This window comes from Alexandromys fortis, unplaced genomic scaffold (assembly GCF_014885135.2).
Source record: "Alexandromys fortis isolate MF-2015 unplaced genomic scaffold, M_Fortis_MF-2015_v1.1 scaffold_32, whole genome shotgun sequence".
In the NCBI taxonomy this organism is placed as follows: Eukaryota; Metazoa; Chordata; class Mammalia; order Rodentia; family Cricetidae; genus Alexandromys; species Alexandromys fortis.
In genome coordinates this window covers 12,848,622-12,875,955 of record NW_026067938.1, presented here as the reverse complement: position 1 = coordinate 12,875,955, position 27,334 = coordinate 12,848,622, and the positions used below count along the sequence as shown (strand labels likewise).

General features: G+C 40.6%; 1 protein-coding gene across 2 annotated transcripts in view; it reads left to right on the top strand.

Annotated features, from left to right (window-relative positions):
* The first annotated feature begins 2,327 nt into the window (after positions 1-2,327).
* Tusc3 (tumor suppressor candidate 3) overlaps positions 2,328-27,334 on the top strand; it is a 144,967-nt gene continuing 119,960 nt past the window's right edge. The window contains exon 1 of one of the 2 annotated variants that reach the window (XM_050147389.1): positions 2,328-2,657. In XM_050147389.1, the coding sequence (XP_050003346.1) occupies positions 2,520-2,657 (138 nt within the window). In that variant the 5' untranslated portion in view covers positions 2,328-2,519. The remainder of the gene's footprint in view (positions 2,658-27,334) is intronic. The other variant, XM_050147388.1, reaches the window with a different exon arrangement.

Sequence of the window (27,334 nt, the reverse complement as noted above, 5' to 3'; positions counted from 1 at the left end):
TCGTCACTGTTCTGTTGCTACAGAGAGAAACCCTGACCAAGGCAAATAAGTGAAAGCCTTTAATTCGGGGCTGGCTTACTGTTTCAGAGGGTTAGAGTATTATCATGCTGGCAATGTGGCAGCACACAGAGAAATGCTGGGGCAGGAGCCTAGAGCCTTGTCTTGACCCATACAGGGTGGGGGCCGCAAGGGAGGAGGCTGGATTTGGGGGAGATATCTCGAGAGATAAGAGAGAGAGAGAGAGAGAGAGAGAGAGAGAGAGAGAGAGAGAGAGAGAGAGAGAGAGAGAGTGCTTGCCCTACTTCCCAGTGACAAACTTCCCCAACTCCTAATTCTTTTAATCTTTTCATTAGTGCCAGTCCCTGGCAGAAATGATAACACCCTGGTGACTAAGCATTCAAATATATGAGCGTAAGGAGGCCATTCTTATTCAAACCACTATATCTTGTGTGTGTGTGTGTGTGTATTGAAACCATAGTCACACAGTCAATCTGCGGATGGGTTATACCACAAGGATCTCATATTAGATCACATCCACATATGCAAATTATACCATGCCTTCAGAAGTCAAATGCGTAGCTACGGGCAATTAGGCAATAGCCTTACTCGGCTTTAACTTAATTCATTTTGCAAGTGTGCTTTCCGAAACTTTTCTGTTCTAAGTACTGCTAGAATCATGAATTATTTATGCTCGATTGTTAAGTCTGTGAAAGTTTTCTTTAACAAAGAGTGATCAATCCAGGCATGGCAGGTATATGTGTATATTCTGAGTGCCTCGTATGGAGAGGCATAAAAATCATGATTCAAGATTAGCCTTGGTTATAATCATGGCAATAGAGTGAGATTCTGTCTAAAAAAAAAAACAAAATGAAAAAAACACCAACTAATTAATATGAACAGAATGCTCACACAATTTTAGGAAATAAAAAACCTAGGAGACACAAGAGTGACATTTGTACATGAACTCCTTTAAAAAGTTCATGGGTCAAGAGATGGCTCAGTGGTTAAAAGCAGTGGCTGCTCTTCCAGAGGACAACGTTCAATCCTAGCACTCACAGGATGGCTTACGACCACCTGGAGGTCCAGTTCCCGGTGCTCTGATGCCCTCTCTTGACCTTCGCAGGAACCGGGCATGCACTTGATACACATACTCAGGTAAACACTCATCAACAGAAAAATAAAAAATAGACAAACCATTTTAAAAAGTGACGCAGCATATACCTGGTTTCAGGGATGCACGGACATAGCTTGGATTTCTATTTTACCCTTTCGTAGCTTTACCACGTAACTCTTGAGTGCGAACTTATCTAATTTGTAATGGCTCTGTGTTTTCTAGAACTTTCCGAATGGCTGCATTATGTATCAGCAGTATCTATTACTTTCCTACAACTTACCTTGCCATGTCACGGCACAGTGGGTGCAGGTAACATGGAATGCTGCGATCATTATTTCAAAATCACTAAATGAAAACTTCTGTTAGACGGCAGGTGGGAGCGTTATTTAGATCTCACCTGACTTATGGGCTAAATCCTTGTAGCTCCGCCACTTTTCGTTAAGTCTAGCATTCACCTGCTGTTTCTCACATCTACAATGCTGTCTGATATCTCCCGAATACAAATACTTATTGGTCAGAAAACGTAAATTATTTTAATGTTGGTAATACTGCATTATAAGTGAGTTCTTGATAATTCTTTATACAAAACTATATTCATTTCAATGAACTTTATATAAAACTATATTCATTTCAATGTCTCTAGGCTTCATCAGATTCTCAGAGGTGTTCATTGTACAAGTGAACAAAACCTCGAGGTAGAGGAAAACAATGGACGCACAAGTGCATTAATTTATTCTTTTCATTTTTGCTCAGAAGGCCTCCAGAACCATGTCAACACTCCATGAATAGTGAGTGAATGGTGTTTAGCCACGTTGGTTGCTAGCGTCCTTGATGGAGGGTGGAAAAAAACCAAGGCAAAGTTGTAGAACACTTTCTATGCATCCAAGGGACTAAGCTGAATGTCAAAGGGCACACGGAGGTCCCTAACTACTTCTCAATGGGAATGGAGCTTCCTGGTTGCTAGAACCAAGAAGGCAGTGGGAAGTCTTCAGGATCCAGGTGGAAGTTTGGACTAACAGGTTCATGGTACACTCCTGCGCCCCAAGGTGTATGGAGAGGGGAATCAGACTCCGACAGAGGAGACTGACAGATGCCCTCCCGTCCAGCGGGCACGCGAGCAGGAAGACCCCGGGAGCCGAGCCTAGCCGCGCGCAACGGAGCCGCGTCCTCGCCACGCCCACTTCCTGCTCCATCCCTCGCCTTTCCCGGTCCCTCTGCCGGTGAACCGGATGCGCTGTCAGTCTCCTCCTCCGCGTCCTTAGCCTCCACCCAGCTCCCTGGAGAAGCCGCTGCCACCCTGAGGCCTTGGCCAAGAGGCTGCTGGCGACTGGCCCGGCGGGCGCGGGCACGGTAGGAGCTGGGCGCGCACGGCTACCGCGCGTGGAGGAGACACAGCCCTGCGGCCATGGGTGCCAGGGCCGCTCCTTCACGCAGGAGACAAGCGGGCCGCAGGTTGCGCTACCTGCCTACAGGCAGCTTTCCCTTCCTCCTCTTGCTGCTGCTGCTCTGCATCCAGCTCGGGGGCGGACAGAAGAAAAAGGAGGTAGATGGGATCCCGCGGGCGGTCGCCTCAGGGCCGGGGCGGGCTGGAGCTGGCCGCGTTGCTAGGAAGCCCCGTGGCGTTGCTAGGCACCGGTGATGTGGGCGCTGGCGCCCGGGGGCGGGAACCAAGTGGGCGGGGGCGGGTTGGGCGTGCCCCTGGGGCGTCTCAGGCTGTGGATGCTGAGTGACCCTAGTTCTACATCCAGGAAGTGGGGGCTGAAGTCTGAAAGCCCGTGCCTCAGGGACCATGGCTGCACTGAGCCTCAGGTGTAGGCCGGGCTTTTGCAGTTCCTTAATATCCTGGGTGTGCAAATACCCGTTGGAAGCACTTGTAAGCGCAGGGGAACTCTACCTCTTATTCAGCTCTCTTGTTTATGTTAAGATGTCATATTGAGTGTGTTATTCTGCATTCCTAATTATACCCTTGTAGCACTAAATGCTTATTTCTGTGTTTAACTCAGTGTGATAGAGAGAACAGTCGCATATAAATACTCTATACTTATTTGTGAAGTTTGGGTCTCCTGATTTCAATTTCAACCCACCATTATTTTGAGGGTGAGATTTGATGTATCTGCGTGAGTTGTAGAGTTATTTGTGAACTCAATATGACAGAATTAATGTGGAAGTCTGGTCTGGTCGTTTCATAAAAACATTCATTGTGGAATTGTGACTAGGATTTCTAATTGTAGACCAGTTTGGTAAGAGTACTTTGTGTTTATGGCGGAAGATGCTTTTACTGTTAAATTACACAAGTACACGAGTCTCATAATTTGACTCTGGTTCAGTTTATTGCAAGCATTTCTTTAGTATGGGGGAGAGAGAGAAGAAATACAGTCTCAGAGTAAACAGTAATTTCTTCACTCAATATTTTTTTAAATGTTACATGTGTATTTTGTCGTCAGGCATGGTAGCCCAGGAGGTTTCTAACATCTGATCTCCTAGACCTGGAGTCACAGCCGGTTATGAGCGACTGTGTGGGTGCTGGGAATCGAACCCAGATCTCCTGGAAGAGCAATTAGTCCTCCCCAATCCCTTCTCTTCACCTTTGCTTGAAACAATCTCGGTATTAAGAACTGCGCCTCCCTCCCCTCTTGAGTTTTTTCTTTCTTTGCAGGAGAAGCCGGGCATACGAAATTGTTGGTATTTTGGTAGGAGATGGGAGACTAACTGCTGGTAAATTGAAATCGCCCTCTCTACACGAATTAGACTTTCTAGCACTTTGTGTTTTGTGTCGTATTTTCCCGATTTTTTAAATGAGAAGGGTACGAGATTTGCAGTAGGCAATTTTTTTTGGGGGGGAGGGGTGTATACAAAACAAAAGGCAATAGAAATGGATGAGACACTTCTTGTCATGTGTGTTGTTTTTGCCCTTAGGAATGTCACCAGGACCACTGTAAGTCGTAGGGGAAAATATTAGATAGTTGTCAGGCTCATAGGTTCTCAGCATCTCCAATTCCGAGGCCATCTCAATACGCAAGATGTTAGGAAACTTACTATAATTAAATAATTAAGCTTAAAGTGCATATTTCCCTTAAAAATCCGTAACATATTCGTTAGATATTTTGGGAAAGGAAAAGATTAGGAACCGCTGAGATGGCTCAGCAGGCGGAGATATTTGCCATCAAGCCTCATGACTTGAATCCATTTCTAGAACCCTCATGGGGGAGAAAACCAGCTCCTATAAACAGTCCTCTGACTTTCACACGTGGGCTTTGGCACGTGCACACCCACACATGTGCATGCACAGACACAGTAATGTAAAGATGGGGGAAACATGATTCGAGATTGAAATGGGATGCCTTCCAAAATTACTTCTGTCATAAAAAAGAGAGCCAATAATATATGGTGATACTACAGAGGAAATTAAACTCTAGGAGTATTTTGAATGATATTTAATTCACAGACTTCTAATTCTGGAAGAAAAACATACTTTGTTGGAAATGATGAGAAATGGTAATCCAACATTTTTTTTTCTGGTAGATTTCTTTTGTCCTTTCTTGACCTAAGAACCTAGTTGCCAATATAAGATCCTATAACATTGAATCAGAAGGTACAGCAGTCAGAACACAATTTAAAATAGATGTTACTCACATGTGTATCAGAGTAGCTGCCTTGGCATGAACACATTTTCTTTGTAAGGTAGGAAGCCATGTTGAAGTCTAAAGTTAAGCTGGCACAATGGGTTGTGTTTGCTTTTAATATGGATTATGACAGCAATAGTTGTTGTGGATTATTTGAGTCATAGAACAGATCGGTCCAGTTGCAACTGGATCTCTGATGAGACCCCTGGCAAGCACTCAATCTTGAAGTTTAGTGTGCTTCTTCTCAAATCCAGACACTAAGTACGTCCATCTTAGGACACTGAGGTTAACAGTGTATACAGATTCCACCACAGTGCCTCAGACATAACAGCAAATGAAAATAGTTCTGGCTTCTCCTATGTGATATTTATATAAAGGGAAGTATAATATGATGGGGTTCTCAAATGAAAGTTAGATTTTTTCTTTTTAATTTTTTTTTATTTTCTTAAGTAAACTGTATGAAATAAACCATATGCCTCTCTAATAAATTACCATCTTGCCAAACACTTGAAATCTAAAATCCTTAGGTTGTTGAAAAGCCCTGCTTTCCCATCATATAAGAGTTAGTGATAGTCCATGCATTGGTGTGTATTTTTGTACACCTTGTACATGTGTTTGCACACGTTTCTTCATAAAATGACATTTACATTCCTTAAAATGAGTTTTGTTATGTCTTCTTGTTTTGGAATATACTCGAGAAATAACTGAGTAGCTAGAGACAATTGGAGATCTTTTTAGTTATATCCTATAATTACACTGAATATAGCCATTATCAACCAACTTTGAACCCTTTTCATGCTAAGTGATAAGAATTTGTGGGAAACTTTGCCTTTTTCTTGTTTTCTTATATCATTAACACTTACCAGTCAATCACCTTCATTCAGAATTGTTTTTATTTTTTAATGACCTTTTCTGGTTTATAAATTATAAAAAGCCTTGCAGTGTACTTAATAACTTTGCCAAACATCAGAAGTGTCTGTTACAGTAATGTCTCGCACTTGCTCAGAATGTGACTCATTAATGGGCTGCAGTGTGCGGATGACAGGAGTATATAGTATGGAAGCCGGAATTGCTCACAGGTAGAGAGAGGACCAGTTTTTTCCCTGTCCCCACTGAAACATTTCCATTGCCTTTTATGTCTGTCTGTAAAGAGCATTTATATGGGAATGCATAATAATCTCCAGTTGTTTCTAATGGTTCATCTGTGAGAGATTTGAATGTTTTACCGAATATTGGTAAGTAGTACCAATATTCAGCCAAAAACTGAAGTAGAGGAAAAAGTTTGCAGCTATAGTACAAATTTCAAAACTGGCTAGGAAATAACCGGCTGATACCCACACACATGTCAAGATTGTCATTTAATTTAGCTATGATTGGACAGCGAGTTGAAGGCTAATTGAAAACAACAGGCCTTATCGTGAACAGTCCAAACTGAGTCTCCATGCTGCCACTGTGCAGTTCCTCATAACAGCTCGGAATGGTTCTGTTCTCATCAGCCGTGGTCCGTTTGCTCTGTGGATATAGAAATACTGGGTTGGCGAGGGAAAGCTCTTCCAGTGCTGATCGGACAGTTTTGTGTTTTGTTTGGTGGTGGTTGTGTTTGGTAGCAGTGAGCAGCTACAGACAGCAGTAGTAGTAACAGATGCAAACCCACAGTGTTAGAGCTCTCGAGGAGGCCCAGGGTACTGAGATTCCCTCCTCAGTGAATTGGGGAGGTCCGAGAGCACAGCCCTTGACAGCTGCTAGTGCTGGGATTTCCCAGGCCCTTGACTGTTGCCAGTGTTACATATCCTTGGCCTATTGTGCCTAAGACCTTTGGCTTTTAAGCTTTTAAGCTCCTTGGAACCTTTTTAGTTTCCAGTACCTGTGGTTTTCTTCCCTACAGTTTCTTTCCTTCAGCCTTTGCCTTTTTTCTCTTCCTGCCTTACTTTCTGCATTCTTGTCACGGAGACTCTGGAACTGTCCAACTGCCTCTTTTGCTGCTGCTCTTGTGTTGTGACTTTTGCTTCTTCCGCTGTCCCTGCCGCTGCCTCATGCTCTACTGTTCTGTTTTGGTTCTACGGTGGGTCTCTAGGAAATTTCCCTTTTGTTGCTTCTCCACAGTGCTGCTGCCTCAACTCAGCCGACTGCTGTTTCCTACTGCCTGTGGACCCTCAGGATGGGGGCGGCGATCACCCTTCTCTGTCCTTCCTGTGGTGCATTATCCCAGGACTCTAGCACACACGAGGTTATCACTCACAACAGCAGTATTTTGATAGAGTTCAATAAACTTACTGCCATTCTCAGAAGATTTGAATCAGGGTGTCAGCATTTTTGCTAGTTGCTTCACCTTCCTTTGACAGAAGACAACAAGGAAAGGACTGTCCAAAGAGATCGCTCACCCATGTAGTGAGTTGCATTGCAGGAAAGGAACCTTGAGGTTAAGGAACCCAAATCTTTTGAAGAGAGCAATTTGACCTTTTTCTTAGAGCGAAATATTATCTTTATTAAGCTTGAAGAGAAACTCCCTTCCCCCTCATCCCCTTCCAGGGTGCAGGCTCCAGCATGACTATACTTTACAAGCATTTTTGAAAAGATAGTCCAAAACCAAGTCAGTCTGTCACAGGCTGTGTAGAAACCTGTGGGGTCCCTCCCAGCACTACAGCTAGCATGGGAGCTATCTGGGTGAGGTAAGAATGAAACTCAGTTCAGTTCAACACAACTTAGCCAGTGTTGGCTTAAGCTTCTTGAGTTTGGAACCAAGAGGTTTATTTTTAACATATTTAAACACAGTAAGATTTTGGAAAAAAAAGTTACCACAGCAAAGCTTAAGGCACCAAGGCATCGAAGCTCCCTTGCAAAGTACATCTCTATAGCAAACTCCTGTGACCTTTTCCACAAGGATGGGTTCTATTCACTGAGAAACGGTGCTCAGCATAAGGGTTTAGGCAGGAAGGGTTTATAATAAGCACAAAAATGGGTTCTATTGACTGAGAAGCAGTGCCTAGGATTTTGGGGATTCAGGTGAGGGATGGCTCCACAGACTAGCAAAGATCACCAGGTTATCAAACAACATCCACTTCAGCCTTCCGGGGAAACAGGTGTCAGTTTCTTCCCTTGAAGGAAAAAACTTGTGTGTTTACCAATTCTGGTTTCTCTAGTGCTTATCTGTGGGTGTGATGGCCTCGTGTTCTACAGAATTTCATGAAGAGAAGCATTGTCATATTAGAGACAGGAGCCTTGTCAAAAGGATCATCAGGAGGGTGTTTTTGTCCACAGCCACATGTCTGCCGCATGTGCATTCTCATAGACTGCTTTTAGCCTTCTTTCTTCTTTACTCTTTGCCGTCCTGAATATTTGCTGGTCTTGGATTTGAACTGTAGTGCATTGTGACTGATAGTACTGTAGTAATAGGAGCAGCGGGGCTGCGTCCCCAGCACCCCGGCCGCCTGGATAGCTTATGCCCTGAAATAACACACAAACTGTATTCATTTAAACACTGCTTGGCCCATTTCTATCTAGCCTCTTCTAGGCTAATTCTCACATATTAATTTAGCCCATTTCTAATCATCTGTGTAGCACCACTAGGTGCGCTTACCGGGAAGATTCTAGCCTCCATCCATCCTGGGTTGGAGCTGGGAGCTGCCTGGGAGAGCGGAGCCTGGCGTCTCTGCTCCAGAGAGCAGAGCTGTAGAGTCTGAGCTCACTTCCTCTTCCTCCCAGCATTTTGTTCTGTTTTCTCTACCCACCTATGTTCTAACCAATCAGGGCCAAGGCAGTTTCTTTATTTGACCTTCCTCCATCATAGTACAATTTTTTTTTTTGCATGTTCTTATTTCCAGAAGAATCCCCCTTGAAGCACCATGGCAATCTCACTGAGATAAAGAATTTCCCCTTCAGGGCTGGAGAGATGGCTCAGAGGTTAAGAGCACTGGCTGCTCTTCCAAAGGTCCTGATTTCAATCCCCAGCAACCACATGGAGGCTCACAACCATCTGTATTGAGATCTGGCTCCCTCCTCTGGGCGTGCGGGCATACATCGAGGCAGAATGTTGTATACATAGTAAATAAATAAATCTTTTTAAAAAAAGAATTTCCCTTCGATTAAGTGTAGGAGTGGAGTAATCAAGCTTTGTTAAAAAACAAGATGGTGGGGAAAACCAAATATTTGTTGTTATATATGTGCATTACCAGCGGGTGAAGTTTTTGCTGGTATCCGGTTAATTTTTATTTATATATTTTGAGCAAAATTTGGGACATCTGGCATTGAACAACTCTAAAAAGGAACCTTTTTTTCTTTTCTCTGGTCCGGTCTCTCTGGTTTCTCCTTGTTATTAATAGTTCTATTTTAATGGAAATAATTCTCATCAGTCAAGAGTTTGATTTTTATCCAATTATTTGTATATGTATCATGATAGTTCTTATCCTGAGTTTTTGGGTAGAGTGCACTGGGAAGCTGGCTGCACAAAATTTCCTGGGGATTTATACATGGGTTTATGAAGCATTTCTTAAAAGTAGCATACTTTTCTGTAGATATATAAGCACATATATTTAGAACAAATATTAAAGCTGCAAAATGTTATTCAAAAGCCTTAGTGTTTTTTCCTAGTGATTGGGTTCTCTCTGCCTGTCTCTGTATTTCTTTTTAGCTTTGGAAGAAAAGGTCAACAGTAAGTTTATAGAGTGATTTGAAAGCATTAAGTTCTAATATACCTAGAATAGTCTCTAAAGAAAACAATGAACAGAAAAATAGGACCAAAAGATGAAAGGAAGTTCTAATTGGAATGGTTGTTATTATATTTTTAGTTGATTATATAAAACTATTTATTGTGTTTGACATTTGAAGATGAGAAAGACACATATTTTCTTTTATGCTATCATCAGATAATCAAGTATACATATGGAAAGATGCGCACTAGTATAGTCTAAATAAGCTGTGCTGACTTAAAGGGCAAGTCACATCTTTTATCTGCATTGATTTTGTGGCAAAATTTAATGATGATATACAATTGCTTATAAACTTAGGGATCTGTTAAAATAATGACCAGATGCCTTAGTATACTGTGCTAAGTGTAACAAGTTGTGAATGGAAAATGAGTTAAAGTATGTTAGCAAACAGTACCTAAGAAGCAGCAGAGCAAACAAGTTCCAGTATGCTATCACTTAGAGTGTGCAGTGGAATGAATGCTTGTGTTCTCTAGAACTCACGGCTTCAATTCCTGCCCCTAATGTGATAGCTGCAGAGATGGCCTTGTTGGTAAGTGATTAGGTCCTGACTCTGCAGCCACTCATCAGTGATTCCCCAAGCCTTATGAAAGCAACTGCAGAGAGCTCTGCTCTCTCTGCCATGAACTGATCTTCCAGTTTAGAGAGAGAATCCTCACCAGAACCTGACCATGTTGACACCTGGTTTTACAGTTCCAGATTCTTGTTTTGAGTCCCTTTGTGTTCTGGTTGGTTTTTTGTCAACTTGACCCAAGTTAGAGCTATCTGAGAAGAGGAAAGTCAGTTGAGAAAATGTCTCCATCCTATTGCCTGCAGGCAAGTATGTAGGACATTTTTATGATTAATTATGGATGTTGAAGGGTCTGGACCTCACTGTGGGTGGTGCCACCTCTGGGCTAGTCACCCTGGGGTGTATAAGAAAGTTGACCAAGCAAGCCAGTAGGAGCAAGTCAGTAAGCTGCTTACTGTACAGGGGGACTGTAAACTGTGAACAGTTTCTTCCACAAATTGCTTTTAGTACTGTTGTTTTATCTCAACAATAAAAAGCAAACTAAGACATTTCATATATGGTAATTTGCTATAGCAATTCATCCTGCCCAATGGTGTGGGAGGTATATATGTTGCTTTTATTGGCTAATGAATAAAGAAACTTCCTTGGTCTGTTGATAGGGCAGAATTTAGGTAGGTGGGAAAAACTAAATGGCAGGCTGGGAGAAAGGAGGCAGAGTCAGGGAGACAACATGGAGCCATGTCAAGAGTAAGACATGCCGAAACTTTGCTGGTAAGCCACTGCCACATGGCAATACACAAATTAATGAAGATGGGTTAAATTAATATGTAAGAGTTAGCCAATAAGAAGCTAGAGCTAAGGGGCCAAGCAGTGATTTAAATACCATTTCTATGTGATTATTTGGGGTCTAAGCTAGCCGGGCAGCTGGGAACCAACAAGAGGCTTGGCTCCTTGCAACAGCCCAAGACATAGATACATGTTTAATTTTAAAAGATCATATGTTAAAAAAAAATTGACCCATTTCACTAGCTCCAAAAATGATCATATCGTGATATGTTCTTCTGGCTAACTTTTGAAATAGACTTATGCAAAATATAAAATTGAGACATCTCTTATAGAGGAGTGTATGTTGAGTGGCCCTCCTTTTGCTAGAAATCCAAGTCTCCAAGAGAGATGGCCTTTTTCATAGTCATAAATTTGGGGTGATGAATTGTGTCTGGCCATTATTTCCTGTGTAATTCTCTCTTGGAATTTTCAGAGGGAGGAAGAGTGGATGAATTAAGGCCCCATACTTTACTAATGGCACTATAATTCAGGGTAGCTTCCCATTGCCAGCCATAGGAGTCGTATACTTGGATGTTAGAGAAAGCAGACATGGTAATAACTGCAGTTTTAGAGTGGGTCTATGATATTTTAGACTAAATACCAGAATGGGAGTACAGATCAGAGCTACTGATTTATGTAGGGTTTATGTTTTTAAATTCCTTTCCTCGGTTATTAGGGACTTGTGCTTTAGGGTCTCTGAACCCCTTTACTCTTAATATCATTGTTATGTCTATGCTTTTGTTTTTCTTCTCATAGCTGATACTTCAAGGAATTTTTCATTGAAGAGTGCTTTTTTAAAAAAAACGAGTTAAATTTATATTACTTTGTATTTAAAGACATAAATTGTATAAATTATAGTGGCTCCAGTGATGTTAAATAATGTTTGTCTTAGGTTTAGAAGATTTTCCTTAGTGTTTATCATTTCATGATGAACTTATTAAAATATTGTTATCTTTAATCAGCCTCCCCTATAACAGCACAAAGAACTTCTTACTAGCTAAAGTTAATACCCATTGACCATCTTTCCCAGTGCTGGCTTTTATCTGCTCTCCACAGGCTACACTCAGTACTGTTCTCTGCACTTCTGTGGAGTCATCTTGTCAATTACAGAACCTGACTTCCTGTGTCCGTGTTGTATTCTTTTTATGACTGAATAGCATTTCAGTATGTACGTGTACTACATTTCCTTTATCCAGTCAGCAGTGTGTAAGATACTTAGGTGGTGTTTGTGTGTGTGTGTGTGTTTGTGTGTGTGTGTGCACGCGCACCTGCAGGTAATGCCGTGCCAGTGTGTGTGTGTGTGGGGGGGGTGCAGTTTCCATGACTTAGTGATTCCCTTTCCTGTGAAAGTGACTGATAGCCTTAGGATTTCTTTTCTATTTTAAGTTTATTGAGGAAACTTAATGTTGTTTTTACATAATGTGTGTACTGGTTTACCTTCTCATTGACAATATGAATGGGTTGTCCATATTTTCTCCAGCACTGCTGAGCTCCTGATTGTAGTCATTTTACTGGGGTAAAGTGATAGCCCAGTGTTTTGATTTCTCTTAAAAGAGATAGTAAACTTTTCACGTACATACTGGCCTCTTGCATGTCCTTTGGTTAATTCTGTTTCGTTTTATGGCCTATTTTAAAGTCTACTTAATATATATATATATATATATATATTGCTGTTGTGGCTTTCGGGTATATATATATTCTGCATGTTAACCCTTCATCATACATGTAATTCATAGTTGTTTGTTTTCCATTCCACAGGATGTTCACTCTAATTACTGTGTCCTTTGCGTGGTGAAGATTTTTAGTTGATGTAATTTTGTTTGTCTGATTTTGCTTTTTCTCATGCTTTTGAGAACTTAAAAAAAAAATCTTTAGCCATTCAGTGACTGTTTACAGTGAGTAAGCATTTATCCTAGTTAGGGTTTCTGTTGCTGTGAAGAGACACCATGAGCACGGCAACTCTCAGGAAGGAAAACACTTAATTAGGGCTGGTCCAATAGTTTCAGGTTTAGTCCATTATTGCCATGGCAGGAAGCATGGCAGCATGCAGGCAGACCTGGTGCTGGAGAAGGAGCTGAGAGTTCTACATCTAGATCCTCAGGCAGCAGAAAGAGATCTGTGAGCTACTAGGCAGGCTTGAGCTTTTAAGGCTTCATCCCCCCCCCCCCCCAGTAAGCCACTTCCTCCAACAAGACCACACCTACTCCAACAAGGCCACACCCCATAAGAGTCCTATTCCCTATGAACCTTTGGGGGTCTTTCACACCACCACCACATTTGACGGTTTTCTTGTGGTGGTTTTATACTATCAGGCCATGCAGTTAAGCCTTGATTGAATCCCTTGCTTTGATTTTTTTCCAACTCCTGAGTTACAGGAGTCTGGTTTCATCCTTCTATTTTTGGGATCCTGTTTTGCTCATACCGACAAATGTTTAAAACTGAGGCAGCCATATAGCAGACCTATTTGGCTACTTTGAGAACAGTCTCTGAATTTAGGGTATCTGTTTCTATAAACTGCTGAAACAAGTAAAATTAAGCAAGGTAGATCTCAATTACAAGTAATGGTCAAACTATATAACTTGTGTGGGTCACAAAGAATGAAGGTGTAGTAAATACTGTTTTTTTTTTTTTTTTTGACAAAATACTGGATGCACAATTTAGGGAAGGGAGAAAGTGTTAATTTCCCCTCACAGTTTGAGGGTCAACTTTTCATGGTAGCAGGTGTAACAAGGCTGGTCACATTCCATCTGCTGCCAGGAAGTACAGAGATGAATGCTGGTGGGCAGCTTGTCCTCATTATTACTATTGGTTTTTGTTGTTCGGGGCCTCCAGACTAGGGACCGGTTCTGCTCACAGTTCAGGTGGATCTTCTCACCTCTGTTTAGCCAACACGAACGGGAGTAAGAACCTTGAAGGGAGAGGAATGAAAGGGGCAAGAGACGTGAGACAAGGACAGCAAGTCTGTATTCTGATCAAGCTGCCACCTTTATTTTTTCTCAGGAGCATTATATAGCAAAAAGGCAGTGGGGGAGGGTAGGATGCTGGAATGTCAGGTCTGGAGACGTCCCTAGCTGATAGGAAGAGATAAGGAAATGGTGAGTGAGGGTCTGTAAATGTTTACAGGGGGGAAATGCTAATTACTTCCGAGCCCTGGGGCCTGCTAAGTCTGCTCAAGGGTCTGGAACTTGCCCTACAGAGGTGAATAGCTTACTTAACTTGTGAGCTAAGAGGACTATAACCAAATACAGGTCTTTGCTCCCAGCACACCTCAGTGAACCCACACTACGAAACTCCCTCACACACCCTCAGAGGTGTCTCCATGTGCTCCTAGATTCTGTCAGACTGACAGTATTAGTCACCATAGAGTGTAGGGATGGATCATCGTTTCTGCCCAGGCAGTATATCTAACACCAAATAAAGTGTTCCCCAGTATCTTTGCCAAAGCTAGAAGTTAGGGCCCATTTTACCAAATACTTTTGGTTAGTCTGACACAGTTAATCAGTCAGTCAGTCAGTCAGTCTATCTGTCTGTTTGCTGGTACATGCAGAGGTCAGAGGTCTATCTTTGGTGTCTTTTTTTTTTTTTTCTGCCTCCCACTTCTTTTTTCTTTTTGAGAGATGGGCTCTTTGGTTGGCCTGGAGCTCCCTGTTTAGGCTTAGGCTGGCTCCAGGGATGCACCTGTCCCTGCCCGTGGAGCACTAGGGTGGCAAGTTCACCCCTACACTTTACATCAGTTCTGGAGGTGACTCGGGTCATCATGTTTGCCCAACAAGTACTTTACCCACAGAGATAGCCCCCAACCCCTACCCTTTACATTTCTTGGTGTAGTGGTTGGTAGTATTCCCAGAATGAGCCCTTGTTTTCCCCCTGTGTTCTCTACTTAGTGCTTGTGATTGCTAATCTTGGCTGTCTACTTGACTACATCTGTTACTAACTAAAACCCAGGCATCTGGACACAGGGGAGAGGGATTTTCTTGATTGGATCTGTTGAGGTGGGATGACTCACTCTACATCAACCACATCTTTCTGGTGGTAGACCACATGAAAGGATGCGGCAGAAGGATGCTTTTCCTTCGGTTTGCCAGCCCTCACACTTGCTGGCACGTTCACTGATCCTGTTGCTCCAACACCCCTTTACTGGTATTAGCATGTACTTCTGGGATTTTAACATAGACTGAAGGCCACCAGCTCTCTAGGAATTTTCTGGGACTCCAGTGCCAGATTGAGATTAGTTTGGTCTTGAACTTTTTTATTACTTTATAGAACGATAATGAACTACTAGTATAGCTATTCATGTAGCTCCTTCCTCTATTTTAATTATGAAATATGATGATGGAGTTATTAATGAAAATTTCTTTACACATCTGTGCTGGCTAGTTTTATATTAGATTGACACAAGCTGACGTCATCTTTTAGAAGGGTACCTCAATTATGAAAATGTCTCCTATGATCTGGTTGTAGGCAGGAAGCCTAGATAGTGGATTTTCTTATTTAGTGATTGATGTAGGAAGGATATATAAGTGAAAAAAAAAACCCTTACTTCCCCAAATTGCTGTAGGTCAGGATGTTGTATCACAATAATATTAACCCTAACTCAGAGAGTATCAAAGTTAATTTTATATATTAGAAGTTAACTCCTGGTAACCGTTATACTATGATCTGATAACCTTTGTATCATAGAAAATCATAAATGCCATCAATTTTCAACAATTTAATTGAGTTGTGTGATCCTTAGGGAGTACCAAGAACTAATCACAGCAGAACTGTTACATTTAAATTCTTTTGCCTATCAAATAGCAATCACGTTTATGGTCTCATTTTTGCTCGTTTCAAATACCTGTGTATAAAGCAACCTATTGCAATGTAAGTTATTGCTGCATCTAAGCTTCCTTTTTCCTTTTTAAAAAATGTTTATTCATTTTCCGTTTTTATATGTTTGGATATCTGTACAGTGCCTGTGGAGTTCAGAGAGGGTGTTTGATTCCCGGGAATTGGGGATAGAGATGATTCTGGTTTACCATGTGGGTGCTGGGATCCAAACATAGGTCCTCTGGAAGAGCAGTCATCATTCTTAACTGCTGAGCTCTCTCTCCAGCCCCCACTTTAGTTTTCAAGTTTCTATTGTTTTATAGACAATAAAAACAGTTACTCATGATAGACAGAAAACTTAGAAAAGCTGTAATTTGTCTAGGTACAACCACTGCTACTGGATATCCCATGCTTCTGCCTGTTTCTACCAAATAGCGGGGATATAGGTGAGCCATTGCACTTGGCCCAAGTTACACTTACTGAGTAGAAGTACAGGATACTTACTGATTGGTAAAGGGCTGGAGGGGAATAGTTACATCCTTTCTCCTTATCTATACCTCTTTTCTTTGTCAGGTTACCTGTGAATTAGGGTTTACCTTACAGAGTACCATCTTTTTGGCTTTGCATTTTCTGAGGATTCGTCATGATAGAATAGATAGTGGATTTCAGGGAGCTTCTTAGAGAGCCATGTTGTTGTGATTTCTTAGTAAAAAATAAACTTATTGGCAAAATACAAACTTTGCTGTTGCTTTCTATGTCTATGATTTAAAAAAAATTGAAGTGTATGGTAACTTTCATGTCTTGTACTTTTTGAATATTTTAGTAGAAATAATACTGTTGAAGCAACAAAGCATATGAGCATCATTTTTTAAAAGTATCATGTATGCCATCTCTGCCATTCTAAGATATGTTCTGTCACTTTTTTGGTGAGTATTACATATTAGACATTGTGCCAGTTTTGGCGGTAGGGTGATAGCTAGGACAACTACTGCTTCTGGTGTCGCCTATAGTTTATAATTATATAGAAAATTCACACAGAAAAGATAGAGTTGAGAATTCACGAACTTGAGTGAGGACTTTGATATCATGTAGGGGATCATTTTTTTTAATCACTTGCCACAAATGAAAAACCTGGGGAGAGGGAATCCTAACTGAGGAGTGCCTTATCAGATTGGTCTTTTTCTTAGTAACTAATTGATGTAGAAGGGTGTAGGTTACTGTGGAGCCATTTTTGAACAGGTGGATCTAGGTTCTATAGAAAGGTAACTGACCAAACGAGAAAAAGCCAGGCAGTAAACATTATTCCTTTGTGATCTCTGCTTCAGTGCCTGCCTCTAGGTTCTGACCCTGACTTCTCTTCAGAAGGGACTGTAAACTGTAAGGTTAACTGACCTTTTTTTTCCCCCCAAGTTGCTCTGGTCAGTTTTTATCACAGCAACAGAAAGTGAACTATGCCATAGGGAGAAGCTAAACACAGGAAAGATACTAAGGGATGTAAACTTGTGAAAAGGGAGAGTGTGCCAGGCAAATGGGAAGAAAAGGCATTTTTAAAGGGCTCAAAATAGGACAAAGCATAGCAAATCTAAAGAACTTGAAGTCGTTCGTAAGACTAATAAGCACTATATGGATGAATCATGGGTTGCAAGTAGAATGGAGGCTTGGGGTCAATTCCCAGGGAATCCACAGGGCTGTGTAAAAGTATACATCTTCATCCTAGAAATCAGCAGGTAGACTGGACGGGTTTTGTATTTGGAGGTGAAGTTTATATTTAGAAGTATTTCTCTGAGTGTGATGTGGAGAGTAGCTTTGATGGGCTGCAAGATTAGAAAAAGTAACAGTGGGTTCTCAGGAGATATTGCAGAAGTATGAGGTAATGTTGACTTGAACTTGGTTGTGGCAGTGAAGTAAGGGAAAAAGATGATGGTTTGCAGAGCTGGTTGGAACCAGACAAGACAGCATTGGTAATTGATTGTGTTGGGTGAGGGTGGAGACAAGAATGGTGATTATAGCTTTTGATTAAAGGATGATTGTGCTTACTGAAATAGGAAATGGAAAGGAAGATAATGTGTTCAGTTTTTAATTTGTGAGATGCGTTTGTGAAAATCAAAGCTGCATATTTGGTGACAGTAGAACGTATGTGCAGCTTGGGTTGATGATAAAAATGAATTTAGAATTCATTAGCATAGTTATTGAATCATGGTTGTTCATACTTGAAGACTTAATACCAAATCCTGAAAGATGCCGGTATTTTGGTGTTGTACCAATAGTATCCATGGGGATGAACCAAAGACCGTACTGCTAGAGAGCTAGGAAGGACCCTGCCTGAGTGTGATGTCACAGAAGAGAATACTTCAAGGGCAGATCACTACTAACAAGTGGTGGCTGCTGTATTGTTAAAAAAAATCCTTTGGATTTAACAAGAATAGTTTTATTGTAGCGATCAGGATGCATCCAGTTAGTGAATAAGTAGGCTGTGAGGAAAAGAGCAACACAGCAAGCAATTTTGCTCTGAATGGGAGCAGAATTTAGCAGATGGTAGCTGGAAAAGAAACTAAAAGGAAGAGAAAATTGATAGAACCAGGGGACAAAGGGTAGGATGAAGAAATGCAAATTGAAGGGGAGTATTCGCCTTGAAAAAAAAAAAAGAAACGTGGTTCAGGGCTGCTTTCAGCTACTCGGCTTTCTTACATGTATGTGGTAGCGACTTAGCCGATTGGGACCTCTATCCAGTGGAGACTAGCTTCAAAGCAGTAGAAGTGTCAGTCTGGGGGCCTGGGTGTCCGTAATCGTTTTGTCATCGAATTTGGCATTTGATTGGAGGAGGGGACCTTTCCATAGATGGTAACTTTTTACTGATCTTCACATGGTGGCATTGTTCCAGGTGGGAGGAAGTGTCCCTGACATTGTTCATGTGACATTTCTTCTTTTTTTCTACTGCTCTCCAGAAATAGTGGGAACCTATGTGTGTGTGCAGACCAAATTCTGGAGGACGAAGTGTCAAACATTTGCAAGCATTACTCACATGATGGGTTTAGTTATTGTCACCTCATTCTTCTCCCTCCACCTAGTGACTCTTTCAGCAAGTCTGCCTGCTGCTTTCATGTTTCTTGTGTGCCACTCACTGGGTTCAGTTAGAGTTTTTGTTCTAGTCTGAGTGGGAAGTTATTTATTGGAGCAAGGGCAACTCCCTCCCCCAACAATTGTAAACTTAACCTTTCCTCCATAAAGGGGTGGAAACTTACAGGCCCCTCCCCCATCCATGCTGAGATGGTGATAGGCCGAGTCTTGAACAGATAGCGCACACACTGCAGTGAGCATAAGTGCTGCCCAGAGATTCCCTTGTGCAGTGCATCTCCCGTGCCCTGGCTCATACATTGAGTTTTTTTTCTTTGGTGTTTGTTTCCTAGTGCAAAGTGCCACATTTTCATGACTCCACCAGTGACAAGTTACTGTTTGACAGGCCTCGAGGTGAGATGTAAAGATACCAGCCGCACTGACCAAATAGCTGTCCATAGAACTTGTTTTTTGAAGGCACTGAGAATATTCAGTTTCTTACTCATAAAGCTTATTAAAATAAAACTCTATGCCAAATCCCATCTCTTTCTGTGAACTTAAATACGCTCACTTCAGAGTAGTACATTTCCCCTGCGTTTGCATCTTGGGAGATACGGTTCATGGAGAATATACACCTCTCTCTAGTATTTATTAACAGCCACTGAACCCGCACCTGCACTCTCAGTGTCTTCTCTGGACCCCACTGTCAGAACATGGTGTTGTTTGAACACTTAGAGGAGGATGTGCATGTCTAGACTAAAGCATGGGACTCAATAGATGTTTAATGGATGTCCCCTTCTTACATGAGATACAGAAATTGTGTTGCCAGAATTTTGTTATCACGGCATCTAAAAGAATGTTTCTATGGATTAGAAGTAAATTTCAGTGTCTACCCCTACTGTAAAAGTACTGAAAAATGCTGTAGGGAAGACTAGGAAATGTTATTTTAAGTTTCATTTTTCTTTCCAAACAGGACGGGAGGTAACATCTTTTTCACGATACCTATGCCTCAATTGTGTAATCCTTTCCTTAACCCCGCTAAACACACTTCAGTGTGTATGTTTCATAGTACTCTTTTTTCTTCCAATCTTCCATGGAACCTTGTTTGCCATTGTGCCCCCAAATAGGTACTTATTCACTTAGTAGTAAAGACCTAGCTAACTATTCCTCAGATATACTAGATTCCTTTTCCTTTAGTGCTTTGTAGGAGACCTGCTTAGGAATGAAGTTTAACTAACATTATTTCATAGTGAAAAATAAAAAGCTTTTGGATTGTCTTTGTAAAAATGTGTCAAAATTACATTTTCAACTGGTGACATTCTAATAACTAATATTGCAGTTATTTTTTAAAAAATATTTTATTTATATATTTATGGGTGTGTCTAGGGTGGTATTGTAGATATCTGGTGTAGGAGGTTTTTCTGTATTTGTGTTGCTTTCATTGGTTAATAAAGAAACTGCCTGACCTTTGGTTAGGGCAGAACTTAGATAGGCAGAGTAGACAGAACTGGATGCTGGGAAGAAGGGCAGTGTGGCAGATGCCATGGTTCTCCTGCCCGAGACAGACACTGGTTAGACCCATGCTGGTAAGCCACAGTCAAGTGGCAATATATATTAATGGAGATGGGTTAAACTAATATGTGAGAGTTAGCTAATAAGGGGCTGGAGATAATGGGCCAGAGAGTATTTAAATGAATACAGTTTCTGTGTGGTTATTTTGGGGCTATGCTAGCAGGGCAGCTGGACACAGCCCGCTCCTTCTCCTACAGATGTCACATGCTTACGGGTGCCAGCAGAGGCCAGAAGAGCAGTGTCGGATCTCCTGATGACAGAATTACTGTCCATTCTATGCACAGAAGTGAACTTGAGTCCTCTTCAAAAAGGCAAATACTGCTGAGCCCTCTCTCTAGCTCATAATTGGTCATGGTTTTGAAATTTAGGTTTTAATTACAAACTTTCATGGTTTTTGGAAAGCAACAAAGAATAAAACAAAGCTGGTAGGTTTTTTTTGGTGATTGTTTTTCAGTGAGATTGTATGATAACTAAATAGGATATTTTCAGTTATTGTTTGTGTTTATAGAGTTTGGAACATGAGTGTAGGTATAGGTGGCTTTATTTCATTTTTGTACTGGGAATTGAATCATGGTCTTTCTTCAGACTATGACAAGGGTTACCCTTGACAAGAGTTGTACTGTTAACTATATTTGCAGTCTGTGGGCATCCTTCTAAAGGTCATTTCTCAACAGAGACTTTCATTTTCTCCCCCTTCCTGGGGGCTTCTTTTATACCTGTGTTCTCTTCTGAAGTACCTAAGGGCTTCATTCTTGTTGTTTTTCCCCTTTCCTATGTTAATTATTATAATTCTGTCAGATGCTCACTTATCATTTGCTTTGCATTTAATTTGAGTAATTTTCTATCATTTTCTTAAACATGTTTTTAGTTAAGTATAACAGTGACCAAAAATTGTGCTATATGATGGGTTGATTAGATAATAGGAGGACTGAAGATGGATGTTCAGACACAGAATACATTTATATGTAGTTGGTCCTTTGTGAGTCTTATAAAAACAGGTTTTTGTGTGTATGCACACATTTTGAGTTTTTGTGTATATATTGAGTATTTAAATTTGTGTGTGTGTTTGTGTGTGCACACACATGTATGTGTGAGAGGGGGAGGATGAGGAAGAAAGAAAGTCAAAATGAAACTAGCTAGATGATGGCCTTGCTAATTTGCTTATGAAATAGGAAGATATCCTCTTCCATTTTCTATTACTTCTGGCATAAAAAACTCTGCTAAACAGAATACAAAAGAAGTCATTCAGTCAGTGCATATTTTGCGTTAGTCTGTGCCAGTCTTTGTTTTAGGCATGGCTAGCACATAAATAAAATATAGCAAAATCATGCTCCTTGAGTTCCCGTAGCCAGGGGAGTCAGCAGGAGTCAAATCTACACATCCTAAGCCCAGTTCTAGCAATTTTCCTTGTTTTGTGAACTTACATATCTCTTCTCAAACTAGATTGAATTAGGATTACATTCCTTGTAATTCCAGGCCTTTTGATAAATATGAACATATATATTTTAAGTTTCTTTTATCTTTCATTAAGAATATGAAATTCAAGACTGAAAGATGTTTCAATTCTGATGTTTAAGTTTAGGTAACCATTTCTTAGATTTTGTTGGTGGAGATCACCTTGTCCTTAATTTCCCTATGTCTTAGTTAAGGGCTGGAAAAATTGCTAAGCGTCACTGCCTGCTCTTCCAAAGGTCCTGAGTTCAATTCCCAACAACCACACGATGGCTCACAACCATCTGTAATGAGATTTGGTGCTCTCTTGAGGAAGAGACATGGTCACTTGTCCTCATCAACTTAGACCACGTACAAGTTCAACAGAACTGCCATATATGGGCTGCCCAGGCGTGCTCAGCACTGCCAGGGCATAAATTTCATTTTCATTCATTAGTTAAGGTCACTGTTGTTGTGATGAAACATTGTGTTGAAAACACAGCTTAGGGAAGAAAAGGCTTATTTTGCTTATCTTTCCATATCACAGTCCATCATTGAAGAAAGGCAGGGCAGGAATTCAAACAGGCAGGAACCTGGAGTTAGATGTTGATGTGTACGCATGGAGGAGTGCTGCTTACTGGCTCACTCTTCATGGCTTGCTCAGCCTGCTTTTCTACAGAACACAGGACCCACCAGCCCAGGAGTGACACTGGCCACAAAGGGCCACAAAGGCCCTCCCACATGGACCACTTATTAAGAAAATATCGTAGAGGCTTGCCTCAACCTGATCTTAAGTTTTTTTCAATTGAGGCTCCTTCCTCTCAGATGACTCTAGCTCATGTCAGGTTGATATATATATATATATGTATCAGCATACATCTTCATGTGCCATTTCAAGCTTTAGCCTCCTGGCTTTCTGGCTAAACATTTTGACTATTTTCTGTAGTTATACGTGAAGATGTAGCTGTTTATAGTACATGCTGCTGGGCAGATCCACTTTAGATCACATCATTCTGCTGAGTCTCTTATTGTTTGATTATGTGCATATTGAATGAACAAAATTAGAGAAATTATTAATGGTTAATGGTAATGTTTTGTTTGTTTTTGAGATGGTAGCCCATACATCGTAGCCCAGGCTACTACAGTCATGAGCAAACTTGGGTGACTGACAGAGTTTTAAAATTAGTATTAGTGGATTAAGAATATGTGAAGCAAATTGTTTGAACCTTGCTACTGTGGAAACGTCTCTGAGACGCTTTTGTGTTGTGTTAGGCAGTAGTGTAAGGTAGATAAGCAGCTTACTTCTTCAGTCACTCCACTGGTGAACTCTGCTGCTTTCATCTGTACCATTTCCTGTAGTCCCTGCTGGAAAATGTGCGGGCAGCTTATTTTCAGACAATAATATACCCTGTTAATATAGACTAATTAAAATGAGAATCGGAGGAAAATTCCTCATGAATTTGAGATAACAAATTATAGCATAATGCTAATGAAGCCACATAATACATACACATAAAGTTTATTTAACTCATCTCAGAATCTCTATATAATTATCCTGACATCTGGATGAGGGCAAAGTTAATTGCTTATAGCCAGAAGGAGCCAGCTATTTAGAAGGAAGATGAGTGTATGATTGATTGTTCAAACTGCAACACTTGAGAGTAAAAGAGAGGATATGATTAATAATTTTACTGAGATATCTCAAGTTAGGTGAGGCTATTCCTGGGGTAACTGACATCTGGTGACTGAAGTAAGAGGCAGGAAAGGGCTTTAAGGTGAATATACAGTGTGTGAGTAACTTCGCTGGGGAGTAAGTGTAGTTTTATAGCATTCTTCTGTGTCAGTACTGTGTCACTGATGTGCCTGACAGAGTAGGACCAGAGTCTTATGCTGATGGCTTTCTTGCTAATTCATTTCTACAACTTACACTCAGCTTTTCAACTTACCATATCACGTCTATCTTTTCAGTAATTGGGAAGCTATTTTCATTAAAACCTAAATTAAGCTTCATATCCATTTATTTGTGAAGATGAACTTTTGCATTCCGTGCACAATACATTGGTTAAAAAGTACTCTTCAGAGAGTCCTGGTTCAGGAAAAGTCGTGTGTGCCAACATCACTCCTGCATTGCTCATCCCAGCCCAGCACTTACTCACGCAACACAGTGAAAGTTGGATTTAGTATGTTATACTTCCTTTCTATAAGGTAATTTATGCTATAGAACACCTTAGCATACATTTTAGTGTTTTCTAGTGTTAAAACAATAGTTTTATAGTTCATTGTGTGAGTGTGTGTGTGCGTGTACGTGCGTCTGTGTGTGTGTATGTTTGTATAGAAATTTCTGTGATTGGATAATGACTGATCTTCTTGATGAGGCTTGATAGAAAATGAAAGAATATATTTTTTGAATATGCTATGACTATATTTATAACATATAAAACTATATAAAGTTAAAGGGGTTTATGCCTACCTGACATCCTTATTTTGTAAATTATAGCATTTACTTGTCTTGTTGCTACAGTACGGTACAAGATAAAAGTAACTCCTTTCCTTTAGCTTACAGTTTGGGGAATACAGTGCACTGTGGCAGGGAACATGTGGTGGGAGGAGCAGGAGGCAACCGCTTCTTGTGTCTATACCCAGGAGGCAGGGAACAATTTCTAGATAGTTCACCTTTCTTCTTTTTATTCCACTGGAATCCTAGCCCGTGGGACAGGTAGTACCTCTCAGAGTCATGGAATGTCTTCTCACAGTGAACCTCTTCTAGGCGATCACTTACAACATCCCAGAAACTTGTTTCCATGGTGATTGGGAAGTTTGTCAAGTTGACAGTCAAGATTAGCCATCACAGGGGTGATTTTAAAACATGTAATTGTATAGATTTTATTAAAGCATGTAATAATTTACTTACTGTTAATAAGCTCAACATAGTTCCCACAGTATACCACCCACTAATTATTTTGTATTACCTCACAACATGCCCAGTGTGAGCCTGTTTTGTAGATGAGCTAAGTAAATGAGTGTTGTATATAGACTAGGGATTTGCCCTAAATCAGGACACTAGCAACTGTGCCAACAAGTTCAGCATTGACATCAAAGCTGCTCCTAATTAACCGTGCTTTTCTCTGTGCTTCTTAGACTTGAGGGAGCGATTGTGTTTGTGCGACTCTCTGGGGATCTGGAGGTACAGTTTGAAGCCAGCTGACTGTTCAAAATATCGTTGTGATCTTATGTTTTATTTACATTAAACATTTTGCAGACTTTGCTTTCTGTTCTTTCTCTGTTGTTTTAAAATGTGCTTCATTTATTTATTTTTGTTTCTCTGTTGACTATATTGCTTTAGGATTGTAGTGTATATTTTTCTTGACATGTTCTCTGTTTACCCCAAAGGGGTTTAGGATTATTCTGTCAGCAGTACTGAGTAACGGCCAGCGTTGGACTGTGTTTGTAGCACTTGAACAATTATATTGAGGGGAAGCATGGTGAAAGCCCGGGATTGGCTTGCTGCACTTGCATGGATTCTGCTTGCAAGGGAGACCTTAAGCCTAAGTGGGTTTCAGTAGGATTTTAGGACCCAACACACAGGTGAAGCTGAGTGCAATACCTACTCAGTAGGTCTCTGTCACAGCTGGGAAACCCTAGTTTAGCCTGAGTTTTGAGTGAGGTATGCTAAACCTCTTCAACTCTGCCCTGCAGGAGCCAAGCTCCTTCTTCTAGGAGGGAAAGAGTCTGTGCTCTGACTCAGAGGGAAGCCCTGCTTTGGAAACTTTTATGCAAATAGTTATTTAAAGATATTTCAAAATAGGGCTGTGAGAGACGTGCAGACTGGATGTCCCCACAGCATGCCCTCTTAACACTGTTGATAGACCCTTACAGGAGAGGGAAAGGCACTTACTGTCACTGTGAGGTGGAGTTGAGAAGGAGCTGACACTCAGCCTGTCCTTAGGGAATTTTAGGTATGTCTGTTTTGCTTATTTATTCTTGCTGGTATTTTTATTCACCAATTTTTTTAAATAAAAAGAAAAGTTTTAATTTTAACATAGTAAAATTATATATAACAACAGTTATCAAGCAAGAATTACAGTCACTATATATAGTCTGTTTGTATTAGGCAAAAACTAAAGAAAATATTTTATCATCTTTCTTATCTTTGTGAGGCTAAAGCTTTGTCTCTAATTTATCTTTTGTCATAACTAAGAAAAAGTACAACTCCCTGTCTTCAAATCCATCAAAGACCTCAGAAGAATATAATATTACCTAAGAAAACAGAAAGGACATTGCAAGTAACTTCCAAAACTCTCGGACTGACAGAGACATCTCACTGCCTGGACAGTCACCCAAAGTTCTTATGTGATGTTGGGGTATCCATCTTCAGCCTCACCAATTCATTTCAGACTTTAATATAATTTGGTAACTCTTTGGTAAGATGTCTTAAAGAGGTCACACTTTGGATCTTGCCTCATGGCTGTTTCAGTGAGTGGTTCTAATTTCACACTTAAGATTGACCTGTTGATCTTGCATATCTGAATTTATACTACCTCAGAGAAGTGAATCAGTCAAATGGTAAAACACTCTTTATTTTGATGTGTGTGTGCACGCATGCATGTGTATGTACGCTTGCCTTTGGTAGGTATGTGTGTAGTGTTTATGCTCTTTTGAGGCAATCCCACCCTAAAGCTGAGCTGGCAGTTCTTTTGCTTGTCTGGTATCTAACAGACACCAGCAGTCCTGTCTGCCCCTATCAGTGCCCTTACAGCTGTCCATGTGACCATGCCCACTAGTCAGTTGTGTGCTTCTGGGATCTGAATGCAAGGTCTCATGGGTTAACAAGAGTGCTCCTGAGCTCTGTGCAGTCTCTCTGCCTCCAAATATTATTTTAAGGTAGCTGTTAAACTCTGTGTCCACACGAGATTTTATCTGGGTGTACGTCACTGGGAAAACAGAAGGTGCAGCCAATTTAAAACTTCAGAAACCTGTTCTGCTTTAACCTTTGAGTTATGTGGGATGACTCCAGAGAGATTAACTATCCTTTTCTTATTACATGATCAGGCTATTTTGAAAGAAAAGACAGTTTAACTTGTAAAGTACTTTGTTTTTTATTGAAACATTTCTTGAGATTTTTTTTAAAGGAAATTTTAGTTTTGAGATTAGAGACTAACTACCTTGTTATTTTGAAAGAAAAGGTAGTTTAATGTTTAACTCAGTGATGGTTACTTCCTGTGGAGTAATGTTTCTTGGGAACTTTTTTGTTTGTTAGGGAATTTTAGTTTTGAGATACTTTTAAAAAGCAGAGTAAAGCCTAGGAAATAGATGAGTAATCCCAGTTACCTTGGAAGATTTGGCAGGAGGACCAACAATTAGGGCATGCCTGAGCTAGAGTGATTCCTGGGCCAACCTGTGCTACTTAGCGTTTTTAAGTAAAAAGAGGATGGGGGTATCTTTGAGTCAACTTTTACTGTTGCAGAGAAAACAGCCACCAAAATGAAACAAAGTACCCAGTATACTCACTGATTTTTTTAAAAAAAAAAAATACATCATTGTCAATTAAATTGCATAAATAATGGAATGTATATAAGTGATCAATGTTGTTAAAGTATTTGTAAACTGAAAGCATTTGATTTTGCTTTATAATGATATGATATTCAAACTTCCAAGCAAAATGGATTTTTTATGGAACTAGTTTAAACATTAA